The sequence below is a fragment of the Sturnira hondurensis genome, unplaced genomic scaffold (assembly GCF_014824575.4).
Source record: "Sturnira hondurensis isolate 20B ecotype Veracruz unplaced genomic scaffold, ASM1482457v3 Scaffold0007865, whole genome shotgun sequence".
Taxonomy (NCBI): domain Eukaryota; kingdom Metazoa; phylum Chordata; class Mammalia; order Chiroptera; family Phyllostomidae; genus Sturnira; species Sturnira hondurensis.
Genome location: NW_028080496.1, coordinates 3,991,592 through 4,017,263, shown reverse-complemented (window position 1 = coordinate 4,017,263; position 25,672 = coordinate 3,991,592). Strand labels below are relative to the sequence as shown.

General features: G+C 59.8%; 2 protein-coding genes and 1 non-coding gene across 7 annotated transcripts in view; 2 read left to right on the top strand and 1 right to left on the bottom strand.

Annotated features, from left to right (window-relative positions):
- Window positions 1-10,340, top strand: part of FANCI (FA complementation group I) — a 35,541-nt gene extending 25,201 nt beyond the window's left edge. For both annotated transcript variants that reach the window (XM_037053641.1, XM_037053640.1), the window contains exons 28-38: window positions 1,853-1,904; window positions 2,528-2,655; window positions 2,748-2,816; window positions 2,994-3,087; window positions 3,354-3,541; window positions 4,465-4,518; window positions 4,598-4,657; window positions 7,311-7,382; window positions 8,521-8,616; window positions 8,868-8,981; window positions 9,685-10,340. In XM_037053641.1, coding sequence (XP_036909536.1) covers window positions 1,853-1,904; window positions 2,528-2,655; window positions 2,748-2,816; window positions 2,994-3,087; window positions 3,354-3,541; window positions 4,465-4,518; window positions 4,598-4,657; window positions 7,311-7,382; window positions 8,521-8,616; window positions 8,868-8,981; window positions 9,685-9,765 — 1,008 coding nt within the window. In that variant the 3' untranslated portion in view covers window positions 9,766-10,340. The remainder of the gene's footprint in view (window positions 1-1,852; window positions 1,905-2,527; window positions 2,656-2,747; window positions 2,817-2,993; window positions 3,088-3,353; window positions 3,542-4,464; window positions 4,519-4,597; window positions 4,658-7,310; window positions 7,383-8,520; window positions 8,617-8,867; window positions 8,982-9,684) is intronic.
- On the bottom strand, window positions 9,602-24,074 carry POLG (DNA polymerase gamma, catalytic subunit). 4 transcript variants are annotated; one of them, XM_037053644.1, is made up of 24 exons: window positions 23,905-24,074; window positions 23,268-23,366; window positions 22,460-23,137; window positions 19,793-19,988; window positions 19,325-19,489; window positions 19,083-19,229; window positions 18,887-18,966; window positions 17,533-17,715; window positions 17,288-17,442; window positions 17,048-17,174; window positions 16,152-16,388; window positions 15,526-15,637; window positions 15,244-15,330; window positions 14,856-14,963; window positions 14,274-14,434; window positions 13,789-13,842; window positions 13,584-13,701; window positions 13,123-13,258; window positions 12,761-13,007; window positions 12,135-12,257; window positions 11,850-12,018; window positions 11,525-11,733; window positions 10,544-10,704; window positions 9,602-10,076 (listed from the first exon to the last, which is right to left on the bottom strand). In XM_037053644.1, the coding sequence occupies exons 3-24, from the start codon at window positions 23,062-23,064 to the stop codon at window positions 10,000-10,002; spliced, it is 3,657 nt and encodes a 1,218-aa protein (XP_036909539.1). In that variant the 5' UTR covers window positions 23,065-23,137; window positions 23,268-23,366; window positions 23,905-24,074; the 3' UTR covers window positions 9,602-9,999. The 4 variants fall into 4 exon arrangements, with proteins under 4 accessions (XP_036909539.1, XP_036909538.1, XP_036909540.1 ...); XM_037053643.1 differs by lacking the exon at window positions 23,268-23,366 and having other exon boundaries at window positions 22,460-23,223; XM_037053645.1 differs by lacking the exon at window positions 23,268-23,366.
- Window positions 24,075-24,321: 247 nt separating this feature from the next.
- Window positions 24,322-24,394, top strand: TRNAR-UCG (transfer RNA arginine (anticodon UCG)). Its single transcript has one exon. It is a non-coding gene; the product is annotated as a tRNA-Arg (tRNA).
- The last annotated feature ends 1,278 nt before the right edge of the window (window positions 24,395-25,672 follow it).

The window sequence follows — 25,672 nt, the reverse complement described above, 5'->3', positions numbered from 1 at the left end:
GGTGCTTCGCCCATCTTAACCAGTGTCTTCACTCACTCTTCATGTTTCCTCTTTAAGTAGAAGATACATTAAGTAGTGGGCGTTCAGCAGTTGCCTTTCTCAGCAAAGTTAGTTGGTGCTCTTTTGGGGACGAGTTCAACAGGATCACTAAGTCGGAGCGTGGCGACAATCCCAAAGCAGAGCAGCCCTGCCGAGACAAGCTGTGTGGGTTAGTGTGTGGGTGTGGGGTGCACGAGAGCGCTCACACACAGAAGAGAAGGGCCGCGCTCTGGAGCTCAGCTGCACTCAGGAGTGATTTCCCAGCGGTGTGACAGAGAATCCTTGAGTGCCCCGGGCCTGTGCTTCTCCCACGTCACTTCCTGACCTGTGAGGGAGACACGCCGGAGCCCTAAGTGTTGGAGCTTCAGGAGGGCAGGTCTTTAGGAGACTGAGGTGGGGTGTTGGGGGTGCGAGAGCCGGAGAGACGGCCTGACTGTGCTGTCCTCTGAGCCCAGGCAGCCCAGGGAAGTGCCTGGTGGGCTGCGTGCTTCGTGCTGGAGCCAGAGAGCTCATCCCCACTTGCAGCTCCATTCATTCCGTCACCTGCTTTTGCTGCAGAGCACAGAGGGCTGGGAAAGAAACGCAGTGATGGGGAATGAGGCAGGGGGCGTTGGAGGTTGAAAAGTAATGGATTTGGAAAGGCTAACAGAAAAGTTATTTTAAAATTTATCACCTCCCAGCCCCAGTCATTTCAGGTAGTCTCTCTCTCTTAGATTTGATTTTGAACAGGTAATAAAGTCCTAGGATTTAAAAACCAGAGGTTATAAAAATATTTCTAGTACGTGGTCTCCTATCCTGTTCCTGTCGCCCACCTGTTCAGCTCCTCCTATCCCCGAAATAGGTAAATACTCTTTATAAGAGGACGTACCCTTCCAGAGTTTGTATTCCTGCAGAAGCAAATAGGAATAGAGATCCTTCTTCCCGTCCCTGCCCTCCTTCACACAGAAGCGTGTTCTTCCTCCTGGTGACATTCCACACTCTGCCTGTAGACCCCTTAGTACCAGTTCACAGAGAGCTCTCAGGATTAGGCTCTGGACTGACTCTGCCCCGGAGACCGAAAGTGAGCCCTCGCACGGTCTGGCCCTACAGGGTGCCCACAGGCTCCTCCTCCTCCTGAGAAAACTGTCTGAGTTTTGCTTCTTTTGCTTTTGCTTCTAACCATCTCTAGCCTCTTGGCTCTTAAAGGCCAATTCTTCTATTTTTTTTTAAGAAACTTTTTTAAAAAGATTTTATTTATTTATCTTTAGAGGGGAAAGGAAGGAGAGAAATATCAATGTATGGTTGTTTCTCGTGTGTCCCCCACTGGGAACTGGCCTGCAACCCAGGCAGGTGCCCTGACTGGGAATCGAACCGCAATCGTGTGGTTCACAGGCCTGCGCTCAATCCACTGAGCTACACCAGCCAGGGCCGATTCTTCTGTTTTTATGGCCAGGATCTTCTCTCCTACTCTTCTCCACTGACCTGATATCCTTAAAGATCCCTCAAGACAATGGGGCTCAGGAGGGAATGAAGGAACCCCCTTTCAGATGTGGTTGGCGGAGCGGGGGTGGGGAAGCGCAGGGGGCGGGGGAGTGCTCAGTGAAGACCCTGGAGGTCAGACCCTCCCTGAGGGCTTAGGCCTGCGAGTCACGTGGGGTGCTGCGTGCGATGGGAGCTCAGATGGTGCTCCTGACTGCGGGCTGGCTCCCTGCCCTCCCAGTGGGCACGTGTCAGATCCAGGCCTCAGTGTTGGGGATGGTTGGGATCGCAAGGGTCCAGGGCTCTTCCAGGCCCGCCTCTGGGCAGGTTCCGCCAACATCCGAACGGTCTCCAGTTTGTGCAGATGTTATCCTGGACGACCAAGATTTGCAAGGAAAACAGCCGGGGTGAGTCTCCCACCACATTCCTCCTTTCAGGCTTTACTTAGAGCCGTCATCACCGAATAGTACGCACCCATCAGCAGAGTAGCCAGAATGAAACAGCCACACGGCACTGACACCGAGGGGGGACAGTGTGGAACGGCTGCCCCAGTTGCTCAGGGCTGGCGGGGCCGCTGACTGCCATGCTCACGTGTGCTCGTGGCCGGCCGGCCGTTCCCGCTGCAGGACCCCCTCGGTGAGCAGATGGGCCCAGGTGGTCATTGGTAGTGGGTGCAGAGGGGCTGTGGTCAAAACCACACGCAACTAGATGTGAGGTCAGAGGTCAGGGGAGCCATTTCCCCAGTGGGCAGTAAGGCGGGTGCTTGGGGGTGCTCGTTCCACAGTGGTCAGGGCTGCCTAGTACCGGGGAGCATGTCCCTCCTCTGGGCCGTGGAGAGAGACCTGCGAGTCGGTCTCTCGCAGGTCTCTCCTGCGAGAGAGACCTGGTGAGCTGGGTGAGCTGCCTGGGGGGCAGGGGTGGCGCTGGGGTGCTGTGCCCGGCAGGGTGAGCTGTGGGCTCTGCCAGCATCGCCACCCCTGGAGCACTGACTGCACTATGTCCCGCTCTGGTTCTCTCCTTCCCACCCCAGAGGACGCCCTCTTCTGCAGGGGCCTGACGACTCTGCTCTTCAGCCTCCAAACTGCGTGCAAGAGCCCTGTCGCCCTGCTGCGTGACCTGTCCCAGGATGTGCACGGGCACCTCGGGGACATAGACGAGGTGCTGCAGCAAGCCATGCGCTCAGTGCCCTGACCGGGGTGGAGGGCGGGCAGCAGGCGGCCGTCACAGCACGCTTCTCTCTCCCACTCCAGGATGTGGAGGTGGAGAAAACAAACCACTTTGCAATGGTGAATTTGAGAACAGCGGCGCCTACCGTCTGTGTAAGTCATCCCAGGGCCCTGGAAAGAGCCTTGTGTTCCTGCCCCTTTGTTTCTCGGGAGAGTCAGTTACACCGGTGTCCGTCCTGAGGCCTGTGACCCACCACTGGTGGCCATGGTTATGCTGTGACGCCAGCAGCTGGGTGCAGTGACCATGGCAGGCATTCTTTTCTTTCACAGTTGCTGGTTCTGAGTCAGGCTGAGAAGGTTCTAGAAGAAGTGGACTGGCTAATCACCAAGCTTAAGGCTCAAGGGAGCCAAGAAACCACGTCAGGTAAGATGAGTTCAGGGTGGGGTTCAGGAATTGTGAAGAGAGCAGAGGCACCCAGAACCCAACTGGGCCCGTGCACGGGCTGTCCGAGCTGACCCTGGACAGCGCTGCAGCTCGGGACCACAGCTGTCCCTTCGCTCTGCACGGCCGGTCTCGGGCCCACTCCCTAGTTCACACCCCAGGTGTGGAGCTGATTTCTCAACCTCCTTCACTTTCCCTAGAGAATAAGGCCAGTTGGGTTTGAATGTGGCCGTTTCGTTTCCCTTCAGAAGAAGCCGCCTCTCAGGTGACCCTTCCAAACCATCCCATGGAGAAAGCTGTCGTCATGCAGCTGGGGACTCTGCTGACCTTCTTCCACGAGCTGGTGCAGACAGCACTGCCCTCAGGCAGCTGCGTGGATGCCTTGTTGAAGGCCCTCTGCAAGATGTACACTGTGCTCACGGCCCTCGTCAAACACGTGAGTGTCAGAGGCGGCCAGGTCACACCCCAACGGGTCCCAAGCCTGGCCAGAGGCTGGGCCAGGTCTTGCTTTGGCCTCCACGGGCCAGGAAACAGCAGTTCACGGCTTAGTTTTGAACCCGCCCTTAAAGGCCTTTTTCCCCTGGGCCTGTGTGGGTGTGGCTCCCATTTGAGAATGAAAGCCCCTTCCACTGCCTTCCAGGGCTGGATCTAGACTGTAGCTATAGAATCCAACCAGATTCCCTACTGCACAAAACACTTCCAGTGTTCCGGCCAGTCTAGGCACTGAAGAGGTGTTTGTTCCCGTGTCCTCGCCTGTCACAGGTAGACAGGTGCACAGTGCTCTGCAAGTCGGGTACTGGGTGGGGAGGAAGCTCATTTTTTAAGGACAAAAGGCATGCTCTGTGTGCAGTTTTAAGTTAGTGCTTGTCAGTGTCTGTCAACAAAAACCGTTCCCTTGCCCTTGAACATTGTGATCCTCCACGGACAGACACGTAGAGGGCGCTGGCCCGCACGGAGTAGGGAGGCAAGGCCGTGGGCTGGCCCACAGGGGCCCCATACAGCCACACAGCCAACTCCAAGGACCTGCAGATCCGGCTGCACCACGGTGCCGACTGAGCTTGCTGGTGGAGACACTGGGCCCTTCCTTCCTTTACCGGCACTTTTTAGAGGAAGAACAGCCAGTCATTTTTTTCCCAGATGGAGGATTTTAAAGCAGTGAGCCAAACAAATGCGAAACAGAAGCCCTTCCTTGCCCGTTGTCGGCCAAGCTCAGGAGCTCTGAGGAGGGGAGAGGGGCTGTGGGTCTGGGTGCTCCGTGACAGCTCAGCCCACCCAGCACACCGAGTCACGCTCCGTTACCTGTGGTCTTGTGGGACGTTTGCATGGGACGGGATACTAAATCCAGGGAACTTCTGTTAGTATCTCCAGGCATGTCGGAGCTCCAGAGGAATTCCAAAAATTATGGAAAAGCTGGTGAGTCGAGAGTGCCTCTCGGGAGGGGGAGGTAATGTTGTTTCTGCCATTGCGTCAGTCTCCTCGTCCTTCGCTGCAGGTGAAGCTGTCGGGCTCGCATCTGACCCCTCTGTGCTATTCCTTCATCTCGTACGTACAGGTAAGCGATTCCAGGTCAGCGCCAAGGTAGGCCTTCAGGTACAAGAGGCCTTCTCACGGTCCCAGGGCACTGCTGGGTCGCCTGAGCTGGGTGTTGGTAAAGCTTCCTCCTCGCCGTGAGCCGGAGGTGCCCATTTGAGACCAAGCCAAGGGTTCAGATCTTTGCAGCAGGGAAATCTGTAGTCCCACACCCAAGGAAAGGTTTTACTTAACGTGGTGAGAGAGTCCCCTGACGTGCTCCATTTAGAGCGGGGGAAGAACAAGCGTGCGGGGGCTGAGAGGGTGCACTTCGGGGCTCCGAGTCTGTGCCGGCGGGCGCCCTACGGTTAGTGTGGGTCAGGCGGCGGGCGCCAGAGAAGGGCCAGGTCGGGGCCCAGTGTCGGGAGGGTGGCAGCACTGTCAGCGGGTGAGGGACTTCAGCTGCCACGGCTATTTGAGTCAAATGCGCGATGGGCTCTTCTGGGATTTGGGGACATTCTGAACGTCATCTGGTCTCAAACACCAGCAGATCCTCCCATTCCCTGAGCCCCCGTTGCTGTTGGCCCAGACCAGGGTTTTCAGCCTCTGCTTGCCCGACAGTGTGGGCTTGCTACCCACCTCCTTGTCATGGGGCCTGTCCTGTGTGCTTTGGGGCACGGAATAGCGTCTCTACCAACAGCAGTCCCCTGTTGTGACAGCCAGAACGCCTCTAGAAATTGCCAGATGTCCTTAAGGTACAGCATCAGCTCTGGGTGAGGACCAGGTGGCCTGTCCCTGAGGGAGATTCGGAGAACGTCTGGGAAGGGGTCTGACGCAGCCAGCATTCCAGACGCTGTCAGGGCTGGGCTGGGCTGCCCGCCTGCCGTCTGCCTCTGTGTCTCGGGCGGGCACAGTGTCCTCCGTCAGTCACCCGCCTCTCATCGCATGTGTGCAGGTGCCTCCTCCCTCCCTTGAGAGCGGCCAAAGGGGCTGCCGCCTGGTTGGGTGGAAGGCATTCTCCGTAAGTCCGCCGAGAGGCAGCGTTCTCTGTCCCCTTGCCTCTGTGCCGGTTCTGTGACCTGAGTCGAGAATCAGCCACTCTCTGTCCAGGCAGGCGGCTGCAGCCTTTCCCGTTGAGCTGTTACTTCTGGTCCTTTGTCCCATCTCACCCAGACCCTGGCAGGCGTGCTTTCTCACCCTCATAAATTTTCCTGTTTAAATTTAGTTTTGAGTTCCCCATCTCCAAGTGTTAACTGAGATGCCCGCAAAGGGCCACACTACACCAAGTGTGCTGTGCCGACTGACACAGTCCTCCGGAAACAGGATTCTGGGAGAAATATTTGTGCGTGTTTCTCATCTGTCAGGCGCCGTAAGTGTATTGAAATGTCTGGCAGGAGTGACAACAGTAAACACGTCCCGCTGTCGTTCTCCATCCCGTTTGGGACCTTTTGTCACAGGCAGCAGCCCCGTCGGGCAGACCAGAGCATTCCGCAGTGTAGAGCTTGGGGACGCCGCGGGAAGGCCGCTTGCGTTGGGGTGGCCCAGCCGGTGCCCGCCGGTGCCCACCGGGCCCTCTCACCTCACCGCCCTCCCCGCGCCTCGTGGCCGGCAGCTGCCCCGTGTGAGTCACGAGGGTGGGTTAGGGGCTGCACACCGAGCACAGCGCACCAGTTCAGAGGGAGCCGAGGTGTGAGCCCGGTAGTTTGGCGCTGTAATGGGTCAGCAGCTCTTCTGCCAAGGGCCACGTAGCAAATGTTTGGGATTCTTTGAGCCGTTCACACCGTCTCCACTGCCCAGGCCTGCCCTTGCTGCGTCCGAGCAGCCAGATAGTGTGTGAGCGAAAGAGCGTGGCTGGTTCCCAGTAAAACTTTTCTAAAACAAGCAGTGGGCGGGGCTTGGCCTGTGGCTGCCCTCGGCCAGCCCCCCACCCCACCCCGCTCCAGAGTCAGGTGCTCCTCAGCGCTGTGGACGCTGCTGGAGGTGTGGGGCTCCTGTTGCAGCATCTCCTTCTGCGAGTCGGCAGGCCCCCTGGACTGCTCCTCTTTTTCCACATCACAGAAAAATGGGATGTGTATTCCCCGAACACTTGTGGGTGGTTTCCCTCGGTCTCTTCAGGCTCTTCTGCCTCCTCGGAGTCCTGTACTTCCAGTTCCTTTGATCAGTTCTCACTGTCTCCGGGAGCTATCTATTCTCTGATTGTCTGCCTCCTAGCAAGGTGTCCTGTGACCTTTAACCCCTTTCGAGCACATAACCAACCACAGGGCTTGTGAGACCTCTGGCGGTGGCCTCTGAGCAGACGCCTGCAGGCCCCGGGAACAGCCTCTCCAGCCTCCTCTTATTTCTGGAGCCCTTTCAGCCCACTGCCCATCAGTTCCTGCTACCACCTGACATCCTCATCCTAACTGGCCTTCGTGCCCCCCACAGCCAGGGCTGGCCCAGCACAGGAGCAGCTGGCCCTGCCCGCGCCTCCGGGCTAGTCCGAGAGCAAGACCGTGAGGCTCCTGGCAGCCAGTGACGCAGGGGGACTGTAAGCGCCACAGATGTTTCCCGCCGTCCAGCACCTGCTGCGGGGTGGTCTCTGCCCAGACCTGGGCCCCTTGGGAATCCCTGTGCTCGGCTATGATCGCCTTCCTAGGAAATGACCACCATGCCGCTGAAGCCTTCGGGAGTAAGAGAATTTGTTTCTGTCTCTCCAGACCAAGAAGAGCAGGAGCCCCAAATGTACGGGAGGAAAGAACAAGGCCACCTCGGCCGTGGCCGTGGCCATGGTAAGCCACTACCCACGTGCACGACAGGGTGGCTGCTGCTGAGAGAAGCCAGTCACAGAAATTGCCCAGATGAGCGGTTACCTAGAGCTGGGGTTGACTGCGGAGACTGGGGGAGGCGCCTGCTAAGAGGGGTACAGGCTCTGTCTGCGGCCATGGGGGTGTTCTACGTCCTCTGTACGACAACCATGGGACTGCACAATGGGGGCGGGGGGACAGTGTGGTGCGTCAACTCCATCAGCAGCTGCTGCCAACGTGTGCGTGTGTGGAACTGGACAGGTGTGTGTGGCTGCTTCTCAGCTAATGGACTTTATGGTCAGATGGACGTCTTATTCAGGAAGCACCAGAAGATCTTGAGCCGTTTCTTTAAAAATGGGTGTAAATTAGGGTACCGATTGGGGTGGATTCTCTTAGGAATGCGCTCCCTCAAGTGCAGGTGAGAGAAGTGGGCCCCCGGGGACCTGGGGACTCGGAGTGTCCTCCCAGGGGCAGCCGGCAGCAACCGCTGAGTGAACTTCAGGGGATCCAACCCTTGCGCATTCATGTGGTCGGTCCGCCTGTGGAATGCCGTGTAGACGTGAAAAGTACAGACCTGATGCTCAGACACAGAACTACCTCCCAGACAGTCCTTTTTAAAAGGAAAAAAGTGAGAAGTGTCCTTGTTTGGGGTTTTTATAAATACACAAGAGCATATCTATATGCGTGAGAAACAGCTGGAAGGATCTATAAGCTATAACTCAAACTGGAGGGGGGTAAGTCAACCTCAGTGGTGGGAAATTCACGTGCAGACCAGAAAGCAGCAGAGCCGGTGCAGAGCGAGCCGGGCTCCCTGTGTGAAGACGGTCAAGTCAGAGAGGCAGCCAGATTTCTGCGGGTGGCCTTTCCCTTGGCCCGCCTCTAGGGAACAACAAAGACTCAGGAGTTACGGTAAATGGAAGGATTCGTGGGATCTCTAGTGACATCTAAGTCCTTTGGAGAGATCGACCTGCCAAAAGCCAGTAGCTTGGCTGGTGCCAAATAAAAACTGCGTTTGGAAGGCAGCTCAGCCTCCCTGCAAGGCTGTGCGTGGTTCTTCTGACAGCTTTACAGGACAAGTTCAGAAGCCCTTGAGCCTGAAACAGGTCTTTTCTTTCCCCTGTAGGCCAAAGTTCTTCGGGAAACCAAGCCAATCCCAAATCTCATCTTTGCCATTGAACAGTATGAAAAATTCCTCATCTTCCTTTCCAAGAGGTCCAAGGTGAACATACTCTTGTTATTTTCTACCGTTTCATTTACCCTGGGTGGGAGGGGACCTGGCACACGGGAGCAGCCCGACTACATTAGGAAAGAACTACAGTCCTTTCCTGTTTCCGATCTGATGGCCTGAATGCAAATGCCATGTGGGGAATGGATGGAAAAAACAGGTCCAGGGCCTGCGTTGGGGCAGCAGAAACAGCGGGGGTTGGCGGGGGGCGGCAGGGCCCGCACCCACGCGCACACCCTGTCCAGGTGAACCTGATGCAGCACATGAAGCTCAGCACCTCCAGGGACTTCAAGATCAAAGGAAACATCCTGGACATGCTTCTCCGAGAGGAGGAGGAGGAAGAGGATGACAACGATGAGGTCAGTGCCTGTTTCTGACCAGGGGCTGCAGCCCTGGCCCCCTTCCTGGCGGGTTGCCAGTAGCCGGTCTGGGAGCAGCCCAAGGAGCTAAAAGGGTCAGGCACACAAAACTAAAAACAAGAATGTGTGAACGTTGAGCCACACCGAGGCACCCAAACTGGTACACATCTTGGGGCACAGCTCCAGAAACAAGGCCTAAGTGTGGGCCTTGGAGAATGATGGACCAGCCCCAGGGTACTTCCTGCTCTCCGCCCCGCCTCCCCAGGGGTTCGTCCCACCCTCCAGTCTCAGCAGGTAAACCACAGGCCTGAGCCTGTGGCCTCTGAAGCAGAGCTCAGTGTTGGAGGCTTATGTTAAAAATACACTCGTCTCTGGCTTCTGAAAACTCCGCACCTCCATTGTTCAGACTGTGGGCCCCACCCCTCCCTTTACCTAATGGCCGCTGGTGAAGTCTGTGCCATTGTGACGCTCCTCTGCCATCTTGTCCCATGAGCTTCCCTGGGCTGACCAAAGTCCAAAGGAAAGGCACCCCCCCCCCAATCTTCAAGGTCAGTGAGTGGGTTCCCCCCAATGGTTCAGGGCCAGTGAGTGGGGAGGGGAGAGAGCACAAGCACCCAGGCTTCCGTGAGAAGAGAAGGTTCCGTTTATTCCCAGTGCCTCTGAGCAGGTGGCTCGCACTGAAGTGCAGCTCCTCCCCTCCCAGGTCGCGGCACCAGAGCAGGGGGGCCAGAGCGAGGAGCCACCCAAGAAGAAAAGGAAGAGAGATGTGAAATGCCTGAGTTAATGTGAACTTTGGGGCTCCTGCTTTCTTTTCACCCAACAAGCGACACCACCCCATCATCCCCCAGCCTGCACCGAGGTTGGCATCTTGGTTCGGAACCCCCTGAAATCAGCTGCGTCCACAGCCGCAGGCAGCCATCCCTGGCAGGTCCTGCTGCTGAAAAAAGCACAGCCGAGAGCCTGAGTGTGGGTGCCGGACGGAGCTCCACGGGAGCCAACACGGAGCCTGCAGGTGGGGCTACGGCCCAGGCTGGCTCTGCTTTCCCAAGGAGCCTTTGGTGAGTTCGATTATCTGGTAGATATCCAGCGCTTCCCCTGAAAGAGAGAGCGCAAACAGGTTATGCTGCTTCCTCAGGAGCGGTTCTCGGAGCTCAGGAATGAGAAAGGACCGTATACTGTTAGGGTCAAAAGCAGGGGTGAGGGGGCCAGAATAATCACCATGTTACATCAGGAGGGTCCGTGTTGTTTGCGTAAAATGTTTGCCTAAGAACTATATAGAAGCCACACTTTTGACATTCAAAGCACATTTTTTACCTAAGAATGCACTTTTGACTTTATACAATAAAGCTTTAAACCAGAGCTTCAAATATCCCTTCATTTTATCCGAACACACTGCAGAAACACAGCCGTTTGTGATTCGAACATCACGATGTTCGCCTTGGCCCTGGGGCTCGTTTCAAAGCCTCTGGTGCGGTGCCTTAGCCACCTGCCACAGGCCACCGTCTGGTCGGTCTACCGTAACCCCACCCCCCACCCTGAGGACCGCAGGTGTGTGGTCTCACCCTGGGGAATCCCGTATCTCCTTTCCATCCCGGTTGGGTTGGAAGGGGTCTCACAATCCATGGTCACTTCTTTCCTGAGGCACCGGTCAACGTCGACCGCACTGAAGAAGGCGACTGACTGGGGCAGGTCATTCAGGCCCAGCTTGTAGGCAAACATGCACCTGAAAGAGACCCGGGCGGCCTCTGCTAGCCCAGCAGGGAGGGCCGTGGCCCCTGCCCCCCACCCCCCAGCAGTGAGATACGAAGAGGCCTGCGTGACTCAGAACACGGCCTTTGTCCTGCCTGCGCACACGTCAACACTCTGGCAATGACTGGCACACAGAAGGACATTCTGTTAGCCTGCGAAGCACAGCCCCCAGGACTCCGTGGGGAGGGCAGTAGGGATGGTGCCGAGTACTGAGAGCGTCCTTCCCTCTCCCGAGTCCTCAGGGCTCCCAAGGAGCCGAGGTCGCAGCTCCCGAGCCGGTTCTGAGTGGCAGGCCAGCAGGGAGCTGCAGTGTCCTTCACTGCAACCCCACAAATTAAATTTTACCATGAGGAAACACAAGCCTGTATGTAATTACTTTAAAACCACGTTTGAATTTCCTCCTTAACAATGTATTCTGTTAGTAGTCAGAATAACAAACTTGGCGCCTCAGGAAACATTTACAGATTTTAAAAATCTCAACATCCTGTGAATCGAGAAAAGCCCCGTCTGGCAGGCAGGGGTTCCCATTTCCAGGGGGGCAGAGCCTGAAGACTGCTATCCTGAACACGGCCCCCAACCCGCCATCTCTGGGGTCCGGTCTTGGGCTGCACCACTCAAACCAAGCAATCTTTTTCCAAAGCTGAAGCCCAGCCTAAGACTTCCACAGTTCTTTGAAGCGAGAGATAGCGGCTGAAACATTCACCTCTGGGGAGATGAAAGCTGGGGTCACGCTCAGCCGGGTGCAAAGCCCCGCACGTGGATGAGCACGTGGGCAGGCCGCAGGCCACGCCTACCTGGTCAGCAGGTTGGCGATCTGCAGGGCCAGGGCAGCGCGGTAGCAGTCCTCCTCCTGCACCAGGTAGCGGACCTCGTCGTGGATGCTGATGCAGAAGCGCCCCTCAATGGCGAACTCCTCAAACAGCCACCTCATGGCCACAAGCATGAGGTGCAGGTAATCCACTGCCGAGCTCTGCACCACCCAGTTCACCCGGCTGGTCATAAACTGGGTGGGGGAGGCGGGCACAGGTGAGGGGCGCTGCCACACACCAGCTCCAGGGGTGGGGGAGCCCACCGCCCACCCGCCCCGTGAGCTGCCCGTGCTCTCAGGGTGCATAATACCTCCCCCTGGGCCACTGAGGGCTCCAGGGCTCGGCTGATGCGGCAGCCCAGCACAGGAGTGCGGGGCTCGTCTGACATGGCGATGCTCTCCAGCTTATTAAACATCTCTGACTCTGTGCCCCCCATCCACGCGCGTTCTGCCACCACCTTCCAGTTCTTCCTGCGGGACCTAGGGAACCAGGGGCAGACAGGGCCAGCTTCATCCGTCAGTGGCTCCGCCCAAACCAAAGCTCCCCAGGGGCTGGCCCGGCCCCTCCCCCCATCCCGGACACACAGGGGCCTCACCTCCTCGAAGCCTCTCTCTGGATCTTGCGCAAATCCTGCAGGGAGACGAAGCCGCCCTCGGTCCTCTCCACGGGGATGTGCAACTGCCTCACCAGCCACTCGCCCTCGTCCGACAGCCGATACCTGGGGGTGATGTCGGCACCGTCAGTCCCCTGTGAGCACCGCCACTGGGCAGGGAGAGCCCCCACTGCCCTGCTCCACTTCCACAACCACCGTGGGGCCCCACCTGCCCCTGCTGTCCCCACCTCAGGGGAGGACAGGCAGGGAGAGGCCGGCCTGCTGGGGTCCCACAGCTGAGAAGAGGCAGAGCCCAGGGGGAGCCCAAGCTTTGGGTCACACCGTGGCAACCCAACGGGGGGCAGACCACCCCCAAAGCTGTCACCATCTCACATCTTAGACACTGCACTGCCAAATAACCGACAAATCCAGCCCTGTGAGGATACCTGTCAAAGGCCAACCACTAAGCAAATGTCACCACCCCCGGACAAGCCACCCTGGAGCTCACACACAGGTCTGAGGAGAGGGACCCGGTGATGGCGTAGGTAACGGGAAAGGCAGCAACGAGGGGCCATGAAGCGGGCTTGAGGCCCCAGGGTGGGGAGGCTGGTGCCAGGATGGACCCTCACCGGCGCAGGCCCTTGGTGAAGGCGTACATGTGCTGGGCCTTCTCAGCGGCCTCCTGGCGAGTGAGCCGGTGGTTAAACTGCATGAGCAGACGCTCCGCGAAGGGCTGCCCTGCCCCATATATGCGACCGTAGTTGAAGATCTTGGCGTGCTCACGGCTGATGCCCACCGTGGCGGCTGTCTTGCTGTGCAGGTCAGTGCCCCTGCTCTTCCGCCCCTGCAGGGTCATCCACCCGAAGGCCGTGCAGCCTGGGGGGCAGGGAAGAGTGAGACAGGAGGCCCAGAAACCCTCTGCCCCCAACCTCCCAACCCGGGTCTCAGGGGTCTGGCTGCCTGCACGGTGCCAGCCCCGGCTCCCACTCACCGTGCATGCCAGCAAAGTGGGCGTCCCCGAGCACCGCTGCAATCCACAGTTCCTGCGAGTCCACGTCAGCACCCACCAGGACGTAGCCAGGTGGGGCCTGCACCATGGCCTTCAGCTCGCTGCCCACTCGGTCCGGCTGCAGGAAGAGGGAGGTCGGGCCTTGCCCAAACACCCGAGACGCTTCCTACCCCCGTCCAACCCCTGGGCGGCGGCATAGCAGCAGCAGGTGGACAGGCGAGGAACCCCCGTGCAGGGCCCAGCCAGCCCTTGCCATTGCGGACAGCAGCAGGTACCCAGCCTGTGTGTGGTGAAAAGCAACGAGTGAAGCCGGATTTGAACCCGAGTCCTGCCGGACCCGGGTTTCGGGTTCCTTTCTGTGCTGCTCACAGAGGCCCTCTGCAACCCATTTCTGGAGACGTTGAGGAGGAAGGGCAGGGGCTAGAGGAGCAGCGGATGCGTACCCGGGCATTGCTAGCAGTGAGCCAGGTGGGCTCCACGGCCCGGCGGGTGATGGTGCCGGCAGTCACCACCTGCGGCAGGATGGCCCCATAGCGGCCCTCCTCGTCGTAATCTGGGTGCCTGCAAGGAGGGGAGAACTCGTACCTCGGCTGGCGTTGGTCCTAGGACCCCCTACTGCTGTCCCCACAACCACCTAGCAGGTCCTACCTGGTCACAGCACGGGGCAGAACCGACCTGGGCAGCCACACCACCATCTGGGAGCTGTGGGGACAGACAGCATAACCATGGGGACAGAATCCAGCCCCTCCTGTCCCGGGCCCTCCCTGCCCAGCCCATCACTGCTGACCCACTAACACTAACTGCTCCTGGTCTAGAGGACCCAGTTCCCAGGGACCCAGTAGTCACGCCAGAGGTCCTTTAAGAGCTGGGAGGGGCCACCAAGGCCTTCCTTACAGACCCCCTGCTTTTGACACACAAACAGGGAAGCTGAGGCTGGCCCGGGAGGCAGGCCTGGGCTCACCAGCTCAGGACCGACTGCAGGGGCCGGCCTCTGGACCGCGGCTTGACTGTCCACCACAGAACAGGCTGAGTGGGGCCCCTGAGGCGAGGCAGGGGGCCGCAGCCCCAGGGTTGCTTCCGGAAACCCGGCCAGGGGCAGACAGGCCCCTCTCTGCCCTCCAGTGGTGGCCCACCTGATGCGCTTGTGGGCGTTCCTCCAGAAAGAAATCATTTTGTTGATTTCCAGGGCACGGGGCCCGCTGGCTCCTCCTGGGCCAGCCTGCAGGGTGCCGTCCTCCATCTTGGGCAGGAAGTCCTTGGCAAAGGGGCTGCCCACATTGCAGCTGTTCCCATCCTGGGGGGGCAGCAGAAGTGGGGGCTACAGGCCGGTGGTGGGCCCTGGCCGGCAACCAAGGGCCTGTGCACCCAGGCCCCACCCAGAACCTTGGGCAGAGCAGTCTGGGGCAATCCCCGATCCGACAGCCACTCGCCCAGACATAAACTGACCCTGCTCAGCGACAGCCTTCAGCCCACAGAACCTGCCACACAGCAGTTCTGGTGCCTGACACCTGCCGGCCCTGCGACTACACCTCCCACCCTCTCCCACCCAGCTGTCCAAAGGGAAACAGGGTCAGAGATGGTGCCATTTGCTGTGAGGCTGTCCCTGCCCTGCAGCTGCCGCCACCATTCCTGCAGAGGGGGCTGTCACCCTGAAGGCCCACTGCGAGCCCGGGCATTGAGGACCTGTGGGACGGTGCCTGAGCCAGGACACACACCTTGTGAGGCAGCTTGAAGAACCAGCAGCCGGGAATGTCCACGTCGTGGTAAGGCCCGTTGCCATGGTGATAGTCTGGCTGGCTGCCTCTGGGACTGCCGGCACCCATCTGTGGGGCCACACACTGAGGTCAGGCCCTGCTCCAGAGCCAGCAAGGGCCATGAAGCGGAGGGCCTGGCACGTGGAGCAGGCATTCGGGGAGATGACGGGACAGCCACCAGGTCTTGGGCTTCCTCCTCAGCCACACAACAAGGGCGGGGCCACCAAAGGCAGGGCAGTGTCTCCCAACCCCAGGGCCTCGGGAACCCCGGTGGAAAGCTGCTCCTTGGGCATGAGGAGGGGCGGCCACCCAGCAGCCACCTGGAGAACCGGAGCACATGCTTGCTCACCGGGGCTGGGGGTTTCGCCGCAACCGCCGCTTCTGCAGGCTCCACCTTGGCCTCAGCCTCCACCTCTAAGCAGCCCAGTTCTTCCACCTGGAAGGGCCCAGGTACCAAGGGGGTGAAGCAGGAGGCTGGGTCAGCCAGAATCCACCAGCCCCTCCCTGCGGCACGCAGACAGCCCAGGCCGGCCTGGGATGAGAACTGGGCACGCCTGAGCCCCCCACCCCCACCCCCCACCCCCGGAGGGAACGGCGCCTGCCCCAAGCTCAGTCTGGCACGAGCCCTCACCATCTGCCACTCCTCAGTGAGCAGGAAGTCCTCAGCCAGGCCCGCCTCCTGCGGCTCCGGCTGCCGCTTCCCCTGCTCCAGGCAGTGCTTGCTGTACAGGGATTCGATGGCTCTGGGCAGAGAACAGCGGCAGCAGCCTCTGGTTATGGGCGCCCGCTCCGGGCCGGGCAGCTGGCTGGGGGCTTCCACCTTGCCCCGGTCTAGTCCTCAGAACCCGCTCTGAGGCAGAAGCAGACAGTGCTCTCCCTGGTTTGTAGACAGTGAGTAACAAACCAAAAATGACACAGCGCCCTGGTGCAGGCCGGGGTTCGAGGCCCGGTCTGACTCAGATCTAAGCCCCACCGATGCCACAGAGCTGCCACCGCCCCAGGAAAGCCCTGGAGCACAGTGGTGGGAAGTCAGACCCCAGCCCCGCCCCTGGCTGGCTCCTCAGGCCCCCAGCTCCATGCCCTCAACCCCCTTTCCCTCCCCAGGCTCTGCAACCCCCAGGGAGGGGTGCCTGTGGCAAAAGAACTGGAACCCAGAGTCTCAGACCCAAGTTCTCCCAGGCAGCCTGAGCTGGGCTTCTCTAGGAAGAAGGGGGCCTTAGGTGTCTGTCCCCTTCCTCCCCTGAGCTGAAGCCTCACCTGTAGGGGCAGGTCACCCCAGTCGAAGCTGGGGCGGTGCCCGCGGACACCTCGGCCAGGTTGTCCCGCCGCCCAGGCACCAGGTAGCCCCAGCCGTGCCGCTCTGAGAAGTGCAGGGGGAAGCCATCCCAGGTCAGCGCCATGAGCTTCGGTGTGACCCGCATCTGTAGGCTGAGGAGGCTGGGGCCCGGGGCCCACGCAGGGTCATCCAGCCGTGGACAGAGCTTCCGGTACCACCTAGGCCGCCCCGGAAGAGAATGGTGTCACAGTTGGTGACATGCTCTGCTGTCCTCCAAGGCCCCAGGGCTTGCTTCTAGTGACCTTGGCCTACAGCCACCATCATCTCCCTCTGGCATGTAGCTCAGACCCCCATGGAGTCCCCTGGAATAATTCAAATCCCAAAGAAAAGATCCCTGGTTGGGCCCACTGACCCAGTCAGAAGCCAGTCTGCAGGACGGCCTCCGCCAGGGCTCCTTCCCACACTGCAGTTCCCACAGGGTAACTGGCCAAGGGAGCGAGCCGATCTGCCCTCCCGCCTGGGCTCCGAGCTCCATCCCACCCGTGCGGTTCACCAGGGCCAACGTGAGGACAAGGCCAGTGAGGCACCCAGGGTACAAAACTGAGGCTCAAGTGAAGGGTCACCTCCTTAGGGAAGCCTCCCCTGACTTCCCCGGGCAGAGTCAGGCACTGCCTCCACCCTGACCCCTCCTCCATGTCATCCAGGAAAGAAACACCAGCGGCACCGGCGGGTCCGAAGGCCCGGCCCCTCCTAGGGTTCAGGAGCTCCTGGGAAGGAGCTGGGCTCCCATGCGTGCCCCCGTGGCTGCTGTGGACCAGCACGCAGCAGGTGCGCAGTGCACCGGTGACAAGTGGGCCGGGGTCAGGGCATAGCTCACCCGGGGTGTCCAGGAAGGTGCTGGGGCCTCTTGGGCAGGAGCTCTGTGGTCCCCTTCAGCTGCTCCAAGCAGGCACGGGCTGTGACAGCTTGCTGAGACTCCTCCTCCTCACTGGGCGGGCCAGGGTCTGCAGAAGGTCACAAGGGTGTTCAGAGAGGCCTGCCCAGCCTACAATCTCCGGGGTGGCAGCAACCCTTTCCCAGGGCCCCACACTCTGCCCACCAGCCATGCAGTCCCCACCTTCCTGATCCTCGGGAGCTCCAGGGGCCCCAGCCCCCTCGACGGGCAAGGGGCTGGCGGCCTCTGGCTCCTTCTTCTTCACCTTCTTTGCCTTCTTCTGCTTAAATTCTTGCAGGTCCCACTCCAGGTCCCAGAGCCAGGGGTCTTCTTTGTATCTGCACAACCAGTCCACCAGGGCACGGCTGAGGCCAGGCTCCCGGCCTGCCTGTCCCGTGCCTGGGTCCACCCACCCATGGCCAGGCTACCTTTCCCCCGACAGCAGCTGGCAGGCGTCGTTGGCCAGGTCCATCAGTGACTTCTTCATCTCCCGCTGCAGCTCCTCGTAGGTGCTTTGTGCCTCTGCCAGGTAACGCTCCCAGTTCTGGTTGACAGGCAGGTAGGAGACCCCCATCTCCAGCATGCCAGCCAGAGTCACTGGGTGGGGACACCTTGGGGGCAAACACCCGGGGTACCATCAATGACCACAGGAGGCGAGGCTCTGGCCCCATCACCAAGCCCCAACCCAGCCACCCGCGCCACAGAGCTCTGCAGTCAGCAGATGGGCGCTGGCCCCCAGTTTACCGCCTCCTGCCTGGAGACCCTGGGAAAGCCCCTGCAGCTCTCTGAGCCTCCGCCTTGCTCTGCACACCAGGGGCGCAGCCAGGCGCTGCCCAACAACCGGGAGGTGTTTTGAGAAATGTGCCGGGAGCCGATCCTGCCGAGGTGTGAAGGCCACAGCGTGCTGACACCACTGAGACAGGACAATCCACGGCACTCCCAGGCTCTGCGACACCGCCGGCAGCTGTCGGGCCATACACCTGGATGGCAGGTGCCTGCACTGACCACGGGAGGCAGCTACAGTGTATCTATCGTGGTAAAACCAGGGTGTGAAAGCTGAAGCGTGTGTCTCTGTGTGCACAACGTGACACGGTGCAGAGAGAACCCAGAGAGGCTGCCAAAGGGCAACTAGACCTGATGAGCAAGCTCGGTGACAAAGTGGGACACAAATCTATCCAGAGGTCGGTTGCGTTTTTCTGCACCAATAACAAACTATAAGAGAAACTAAGGGGACGACCCCATGTACTACTGTGCTGAAGAACAAAACGGAACCATCCAGGAATAAAGGAGGTGAAAGACCTCTCGGAAAAGCGTAAGACGGTGAGGAAAGACTGAGGAGGGTGCGAGGACATGGAAGCACGCACCGTGTTCAGGGAGGGGAGGCCCTGCCGTCGTCACAGTGTCCACACCACCCAAAGCAGTGCCCAGGGTCAGCACAGTCCCCACCAAAACAACAACGGCAGTCAGGGGTACCTCGGTGTTTCACCAACAACACCAAGGCCCAGAGAAACTGAATAACCTGCCCACAGGCAAACAAGCTGGTGCCAACCGCTCTCAGGACCGGAGCTGTGTCCGGCCATGGCTCCTGTCGCTGAGCCCGCCCTGAGGCTGACTCACTGGCTCGCACACCCAGGATGCAGGGGGCCCCAAGCTCAGGCCCTGGGTGCAGAGTGGGTGCCGAATAAGCTGGGACCAGGCACAGGAGACTCCAGCATGGCCCGTGCCCCCCACCTCCCCACCCGGTGACAGTGGCCCAGGTCCCCACAGGGGCGCCTGCCTCACCTCTCCAAGAAGAGTGGCAGCTGCTCCTGGAAGACCTGGTAGGTGGCCCACACGTCCTGGGCGCAGTACTGCATCAGGTCCTGGCACAGGCGACAGGAAGGCGCTGGGTGGGCAGCCATCCCACGACCACCACCGGCCCGGGTACCGCGGGGGGCCAGCCACAGCCCACCGCCCCGGAGCCCCCGCAGCACTGTACCTGGAAGTTCTTCCGAATGTCCCTCATGCTGCCCTTGACGAAGAGTTCTCGGGGCTCCTTCCGGAGGGGAGGCCCACCCACATAGAGGCTGTGCACGTCTGCCAGGTTGTTGATACTGCTGATGTCCAGCCAGTCCCAGGAGGAGACCTGAGGGGCAGGGCGAGGGGCACGACTGGTCAGCGCGGCCCTGGGCCAGATGGGCAGACTCGTGGAGGGTCCTGTGGCCCCCGCAGGGCACTCACCGCGGGGCTGTTGGCTTTGTTCCGGGGCTTCTGGCCTCGCTGGGCATCAAGCCGGGCCTTGCGCTTGCCCTGCTTGGCTGCCACCCACAGGCTGCGCTGGAAGCTGCTGAGTCCCGAGATGGCCATGTGCATGCTCATGGTGTCCAGGAAGCGCATGTGGGAGCCCTGCGGACAGGCTGCCACTGAGGGGCCAGCACCCGGGCTCCGCACACAGCCCCCTCCCCACCACACAGTTCCACTGCTGCAGACGGCATGCCTCGGTACTTGCTCACACTTATTCCCTGACCTGGGGGGAACCCACCCTCCAAAATTCTAGGCCGCAGAGAGAAGAGCCAGGTGTCCGGTGACAACTCCAGCTCTGTAATGGGCAGGCCCTGGGGACAGAGCAGCGGCGCATGGGGGCCAAGGGCGGGGTCTGTCGGCAGTGCCCGCCCTGTCACTGAGGGCAGTGGGCCCCGGGACCCTCACCTGGACCAGGTACTGCTCCCTGATGTGAGCTCGGTCGAAGGACACGTTGTGCCCCACCACTAGCTGCTCCTGCCGACCCCGCTGGCCAGGGCCGCCAGCCCGGGCAGGGGCCTCCAGGGGAATGAGGTCAGCCGGCGACAGCTGGCTGGTCCAGGAGTAGCGCTCTTCCACCAGCCGCCGGCTGCACCAGGAATACCTGAGGGAGGGGAGAGACCGGCAGGTTCAGCCCAGAGGCACCGAACTTCCACCCCGTGACTCCCACCGAACGCCTGCCACCGAATGCCTGGTCACACTAGCGGCTGGGGACCCCAGTGAGATCAGCATGGGGATACCTCTAGCCCTCACAGAGCTAGAAGTCAGGTGGGGCCGTGGGTCGGGAGGTGCCAAAAGCTTCTTCCACAGATGAAGAAGGGTGAAGCGGCCCTGTGTGGGGTGCCACACACTCAGCCCGCGCACCGGCCCAGGTGCTGGCTCTGTGGTGCTGTATAAAGGCGACTGACCCCTCACGTCTATAAACAAAGAACAGCTGTGCTCAAAGTGCTGGTACACGAGAGAAGCAATTATAATAGAATCCAAGGTGGAAGTTTGTTGTTTTTTTTAAATTGAAGATGGCAGGATAAAGAACAAAAAAAGACCCACGCGGCACCCCTGTGCGTGGTGAGTCACCTGGTGGCGGGGAAGACACTGAAGGATGAAGAGGGAGTCATGCACTCGGAGGGTCTGTGCCTCTGAGCTCAGTGGGGCCCTGGGAAAGAAAGTGCCAGGACAGAGGGGACATCTTCACATCACACTGGTGGGGGTGGGGGGCCGGGGGCCGCCTGCTGAGGGGCGTCTGCTCGGGCCCACTAGGCTGAGCATGGGGACTGCCACTGAGGGAAGCTGTGCACCACGGGGTCAAGGCCGGTCAGCGTCACGGTGAGTGACAAGGCCACCTGTGTGGCCACCACAGCTGAAAGGAGCTCCCTGCAACCCTTACTGGGGGCGGGCGGGGGGGCTATATCTGCTACCAGTTTCAACAAACATAAAGCTGGGTTTGGTGGAGGGGGTCTGAGCAGGTAAAATGTAGCTGGCCCTCCAGGGGTGGAAAGACGCTGGGGCCTCAGGCTGAAACCTGCACCCCCACCATTCAGCACGGGAAAGCCCTTGACAGCACCCCGGAGGGACAGGCTGCAGGGTGTCAACTGTGGGAGGCTGCAGCGATGACAGAAACCGGGGTCACACTGGTGATGAGATGCAGGTCTGCAGCTATGCATGACACAACACATCTGATGGGTGATTAAAAAAAGAAGAAAAAAGCCAACACACAAACACCTTTGGTAAACGGAAGGTGAGTCAGAACCAATGCCATTAATACTCCGTCTTCCCTGCAAATCTCAGGTGGACGCTGACGGCTGAGATCACCCTACAGGCTGCCCAACGCTTCCCCTCCCACTGGACACTGAGGGCTGATCAGGCATCTGATGTTTCACAGCCGTGTGGCAGGGATGTGTCCAGGTTAAAAGGGGACCACTATGTCCCCTGTCACGCAACCTCCCTCCCCACCTTAGTCCCTGTGAGCACCGGCCTCTGAACCTACCAACCAACCAAGCAAGAGAGGCGACAAGTCAGGAGAGGGAGTGAAAGGGGGACTCCAGTTAAACTGTCTGAAAACCACCAAGAGATCAAAAAGCAAGTCATCCTGGTTGGTTTCCCAGTTGTCTTTCGTCCACCGCGGCGTCCTTTACCCTCTCGATCACCATCTGATGGAATCACGTGCTGATGAGCACTGAGCTGCCCCTGCGAACTGGAGCCAAACCAGTGAGGAGGCGTCCAGTTTCACCCTGCCAGCCAATACTGCCTACCTTACCCATTCAGTCCTGCTCCCGTCATTTTCAACAGCACATGTAACACTTCGCAGCTTTCTTTGCAAAGATGGAGTCTCCCACAGGAATAAAGAGAACTGCCAACTTTTGTGCTGGCGAGGCCTGAGAGCATTAAGGTTGTAAAAAGCATTTGAATCCTGGAGCGAAGACTCAAAAAGGGCAGAAATGGTGCTGCCATCCCTGTTTCAGAGACTTGGGTAGCACTTAGGAAGTTACTCACAAAGGAAAGGAGAACACTGAATATACCCTTTGGGGACCACAATGCCTGCTTGGGAGGCTGAGGGAAGGAAGCAGCGTTTCTCAGCTGCAGGTGGTTCAGGGGATGCTACCTGGGGAAGGGGGAGATTTGGAAATGTTGGAGGGGGTCTGGCATTTAGGGGAGCAGCAGGGATGCTAATGTCTTTTCTTGCCCAGGACAGTCCCCCAAAAGGGAGACTTCTCCTGCCCAAAATACCCAACAGCATCCCCAGAGAGAAGTAGTGTCCAAACGTCTTGAACTAAGTCGTCAGGAAGCTGTTTAGCACCAGACCAAGGCGTCCTCCGGGGTCGCCCAGTGCGCCTCCAGCACAACAGTCTCCTGCGCCCTAACCCCTGTCACCACCTAACATCTGCCTGGGAGTTTGTCTCCTGCCTACATCTTCTATCCCTGAGAGCTGGGGCCCAGCCTGTTTTAGCTCAGGGGGACACCAATCTGCAGGCGAACCCACAGGGCACACAGTGGGAGCTCAGTAAACGTTCACTGAACCAGGTGCTAGGCTGGGCCCCCCACATGCCGTAAACTCCCAGGACCCCAGCTCGCACTCACCAGGCCGAGGGGGATATGGCCACCGCCAGCGTGGGGCACATTCCCTCTGCCAAGCAGACCTCCACGTCGAACACCAGGGCCTGCTCCTCGGGGATGGCCACGGGTTCGGCCTCCCCCGCGGGGCCGTACCGGGTCCAGCCCTCCGCCCAGGCCCAGCTCGGCGGCATGGGGGGCAGCTGGGCCTGCAAGAGCGAGTTGGCCGCCTGCAGGTAGGGCAGGCTCTGCTTCTGGGCCAGGAGGCGGAAGTGCTGGTCCAGGTCGCCCCCGTAGAGGCGCGGCAGGCGCAGCTCCACGTCGGGCAAGGGCACATCCGGCTGCCCCCAGAGCCCGTGCTTCTGCAGGTGCTCGACGCTGCGGCGCACCGCGGCCTCGCCGGGCGTCTCCCCTCCGAGCCCGAAGATTTGCTCGTGAAGTCCTCTCGACAGCATTTGGATGTGCAACGGGTTGTACCGCAGCTGCTTGCCTTCCGAGGACGGCACTTGCGGCTGCGCGTCGCTGGAAACGGGTACGGAGACGGAGCTGGAGGCCCAGCGCCTCGGAGCTGGAACCGGCCCTGGCCCGACGACGGTGGAGCTGACCACTTTCTTCCAAAGCAGGCGGTTCATGGTTGGTGCAGGGAGCCCCCCGCTGGGATTCAGGACACCTGGCTTTGGGCTCCAGCTTGGCTGTTTTTACTGGCTGAAAGACGTGGAGAGAGACACGTCTTGTCTCTGTTTTCCTGTCAGTGAAACGGGCCTGACCATGCCTGCCTTCCACCCACAATCCTAAAGGAGACAGACGACATAAAGTGTTATTACATTCGCATCACCTGTTACATTAGAAGCCATCATTCCTTGAGAACTTACTGCATCCCAGGCAACGTGCCAGGCACTTTTGGGTACATGTTCTCAGTTAAGCCTCAAACAACCTGGGGAAATACCAACACCCCTGCTGAGTAAATCGAGGTCCACGTAGGTTCATCAGTGAACTTGGGGATGGTGAAGGCACACGTGCTGGTTAACAGCCCAGGTGCTGGAGTATAGGATGACGAGGGTTTGAATCCCAGTCCTGGCTCTCAGGAGCCGCGAGACCTTGGGCAAGCTCCTTAGGCCCCCTGTACGTGCGGTGAAGGACTCTGTGGTGCAGGGCTGTTGTGTGGGGGGCAAAGGAGACTAGGTCGCACGGCCCGGCCTTCGGCAAACGGTGGCTGCCATGATCGCGACCGCCACGGCCCGGGGGCCTAGCGCCAAGAGGGGACAGCGCTCGGATTCGAACCCGCTGGACGAGCCAGCGTCCCCTGAGCCCCCACCTAGGCCGGGCCGCCCGCTGGTGCCCGGCGGCAGCACCGCGGTGCGCCCTGGGACTAGCCTCCGCCCTGTCCCCGGGCCCCGCTCCCAGACTGCAGAGGGAGGGGGCGCGCCGCCGCTCCACGACCCGGCCTCCCCGGCTCCGAGCCCGCCGGAAACCTGGGTCCGCCAAGCGCCTCCAGGTCTGCGGCTCCCGACCCCCCGGCCCGCGACTCGGCGTCTCCCTCCGCAGGGCCTACGCAGCCTCGGGGTGGCGTGAGGTCTCTGCCTGACTAGTTCGCCTCGCTGGCAGGGGTAACTTCCCGTCTGCGCCGCGCTGAGTCCAGAGACTAACCCGACACGCAGGCGGGGAGACTCCCCGTGCGGCCAATCGCAAGGCCTCAAGTGGACCGGTCCTTACGCAGGGGGAGAAGGGGACTTCCAGGTGGTCCCTCCCTGCGAGACTCCGGGAACTAGGGTCCAATCTCCCCTGCTCAAGAAGCAGGTGGATCGGTCCCCGGGAAAAAAAAAAAAAAAAAACCACAGCGGGCGGTAATGAGCCGTTTTAGCTGATCCAGAGAATAACAGTTACCGGTTGGCCGCGTGGCCTAATGGATAAGGCGTCTGACTTCGGATCAGAAGATTGCAGGTTCGAGTCCTGCCGCGGTCGTTGGAGCTCTAGTCATACTTTTTCGGTCCCTTCCATTTCAAGAATGAAGTATTCGGACAGCTCGGAACATGGTGCCAGTCACCACCCCAGATTAAAAGCCAGGGAACGCCCGGTAACGGCTCCCACACAGCGGGCTTAGCACGTCCCTGTGATACTGGTCGCCTACGCATCGCGGGTGGGGAGGGGCGAAGCTCGAAAGTCTACCAGCCGCGCGTGCCTCGCCGCGGTGGGAGGAGAGTGGAGAGGAAGCGCCCCGTGTGCTGAAATCCCAGTTTAAATTCAATTGGTTCAGAGGAATGGCAGGAGTTCATGACTGACGGGAGTTCCCCCTCTGCTAGCTTTGCCCGTGCGGCCTCCCCTAACCCCGGGCAATTCTAATGGGGAAAAAGGCCGCTGCGTTTAGTTGTGTTGAACCTCAATCTGCCCTCCTGTCGTGAACACCTCCCCATCCGCCTAACCGCGTCTTGCGCTCCCTTCCGCCTGGGCAGCCTAGAGGATGCTTTTCATCCTGGTCTCTGCATCCACCTCCCTCCTGCTGCTCCAGGTGCCTCAACAGCTGGGCTCTCCGCGCTCCGCGATTGCTAAACCTAAAGACACCGCGCAGAATGAAGCCTGTCTGAACAACGGGGGCTTGGACACCCAGCTGCGCCGAGGGGGAAACGTGAGGCTCAGCCAGATAACACAACTGATTTAGACAAAATTCAGGCCTCACCTCACCTTCCAGCCCGTACGTGTGCCAGGACACCGTGATGTGACGGAAGCCCGAACTTCGGTATTTTTCAGGAGTGGGCTGCTGGGATAGCCAGGGATACACACCTCCCTCCGCCGGCCCCGCAGGCTGCTCGCGGCCCGGGCCCGCCTCTCTTGAGCAGAGAAAGAGCCTTACTGTTCCAGGAGTATTTAACACACACACAAATGTTTTCTTGTTCGTTTTTTCTTTCGGCAAAAAGATGCAATGAATTGAAAATTCATCATTTTATAGTTCGTCCCCCGCCCCCGACACACACCCCTAACCGTGTACCATGGACACTTTTACAAAATGCCCAGAGGAGAGACTCCGGTGTACATCAGAGAGTCCCTGAGTGAGGAACCCACTTTTACGACATATCTCCTGCCGAAATTTAGCATTTCCGTCGATTATGAGGTTAGGCAACCAGCCACAGTGGTGTTAGCAGCAGTAACCGAGAACATTCGTGGGTATTTTCCTAACACGTTGCAACTGCTGCAGATTTTTCAATGTGTTGTTTCTACTAATACATATTATATCACCTGTTCTTT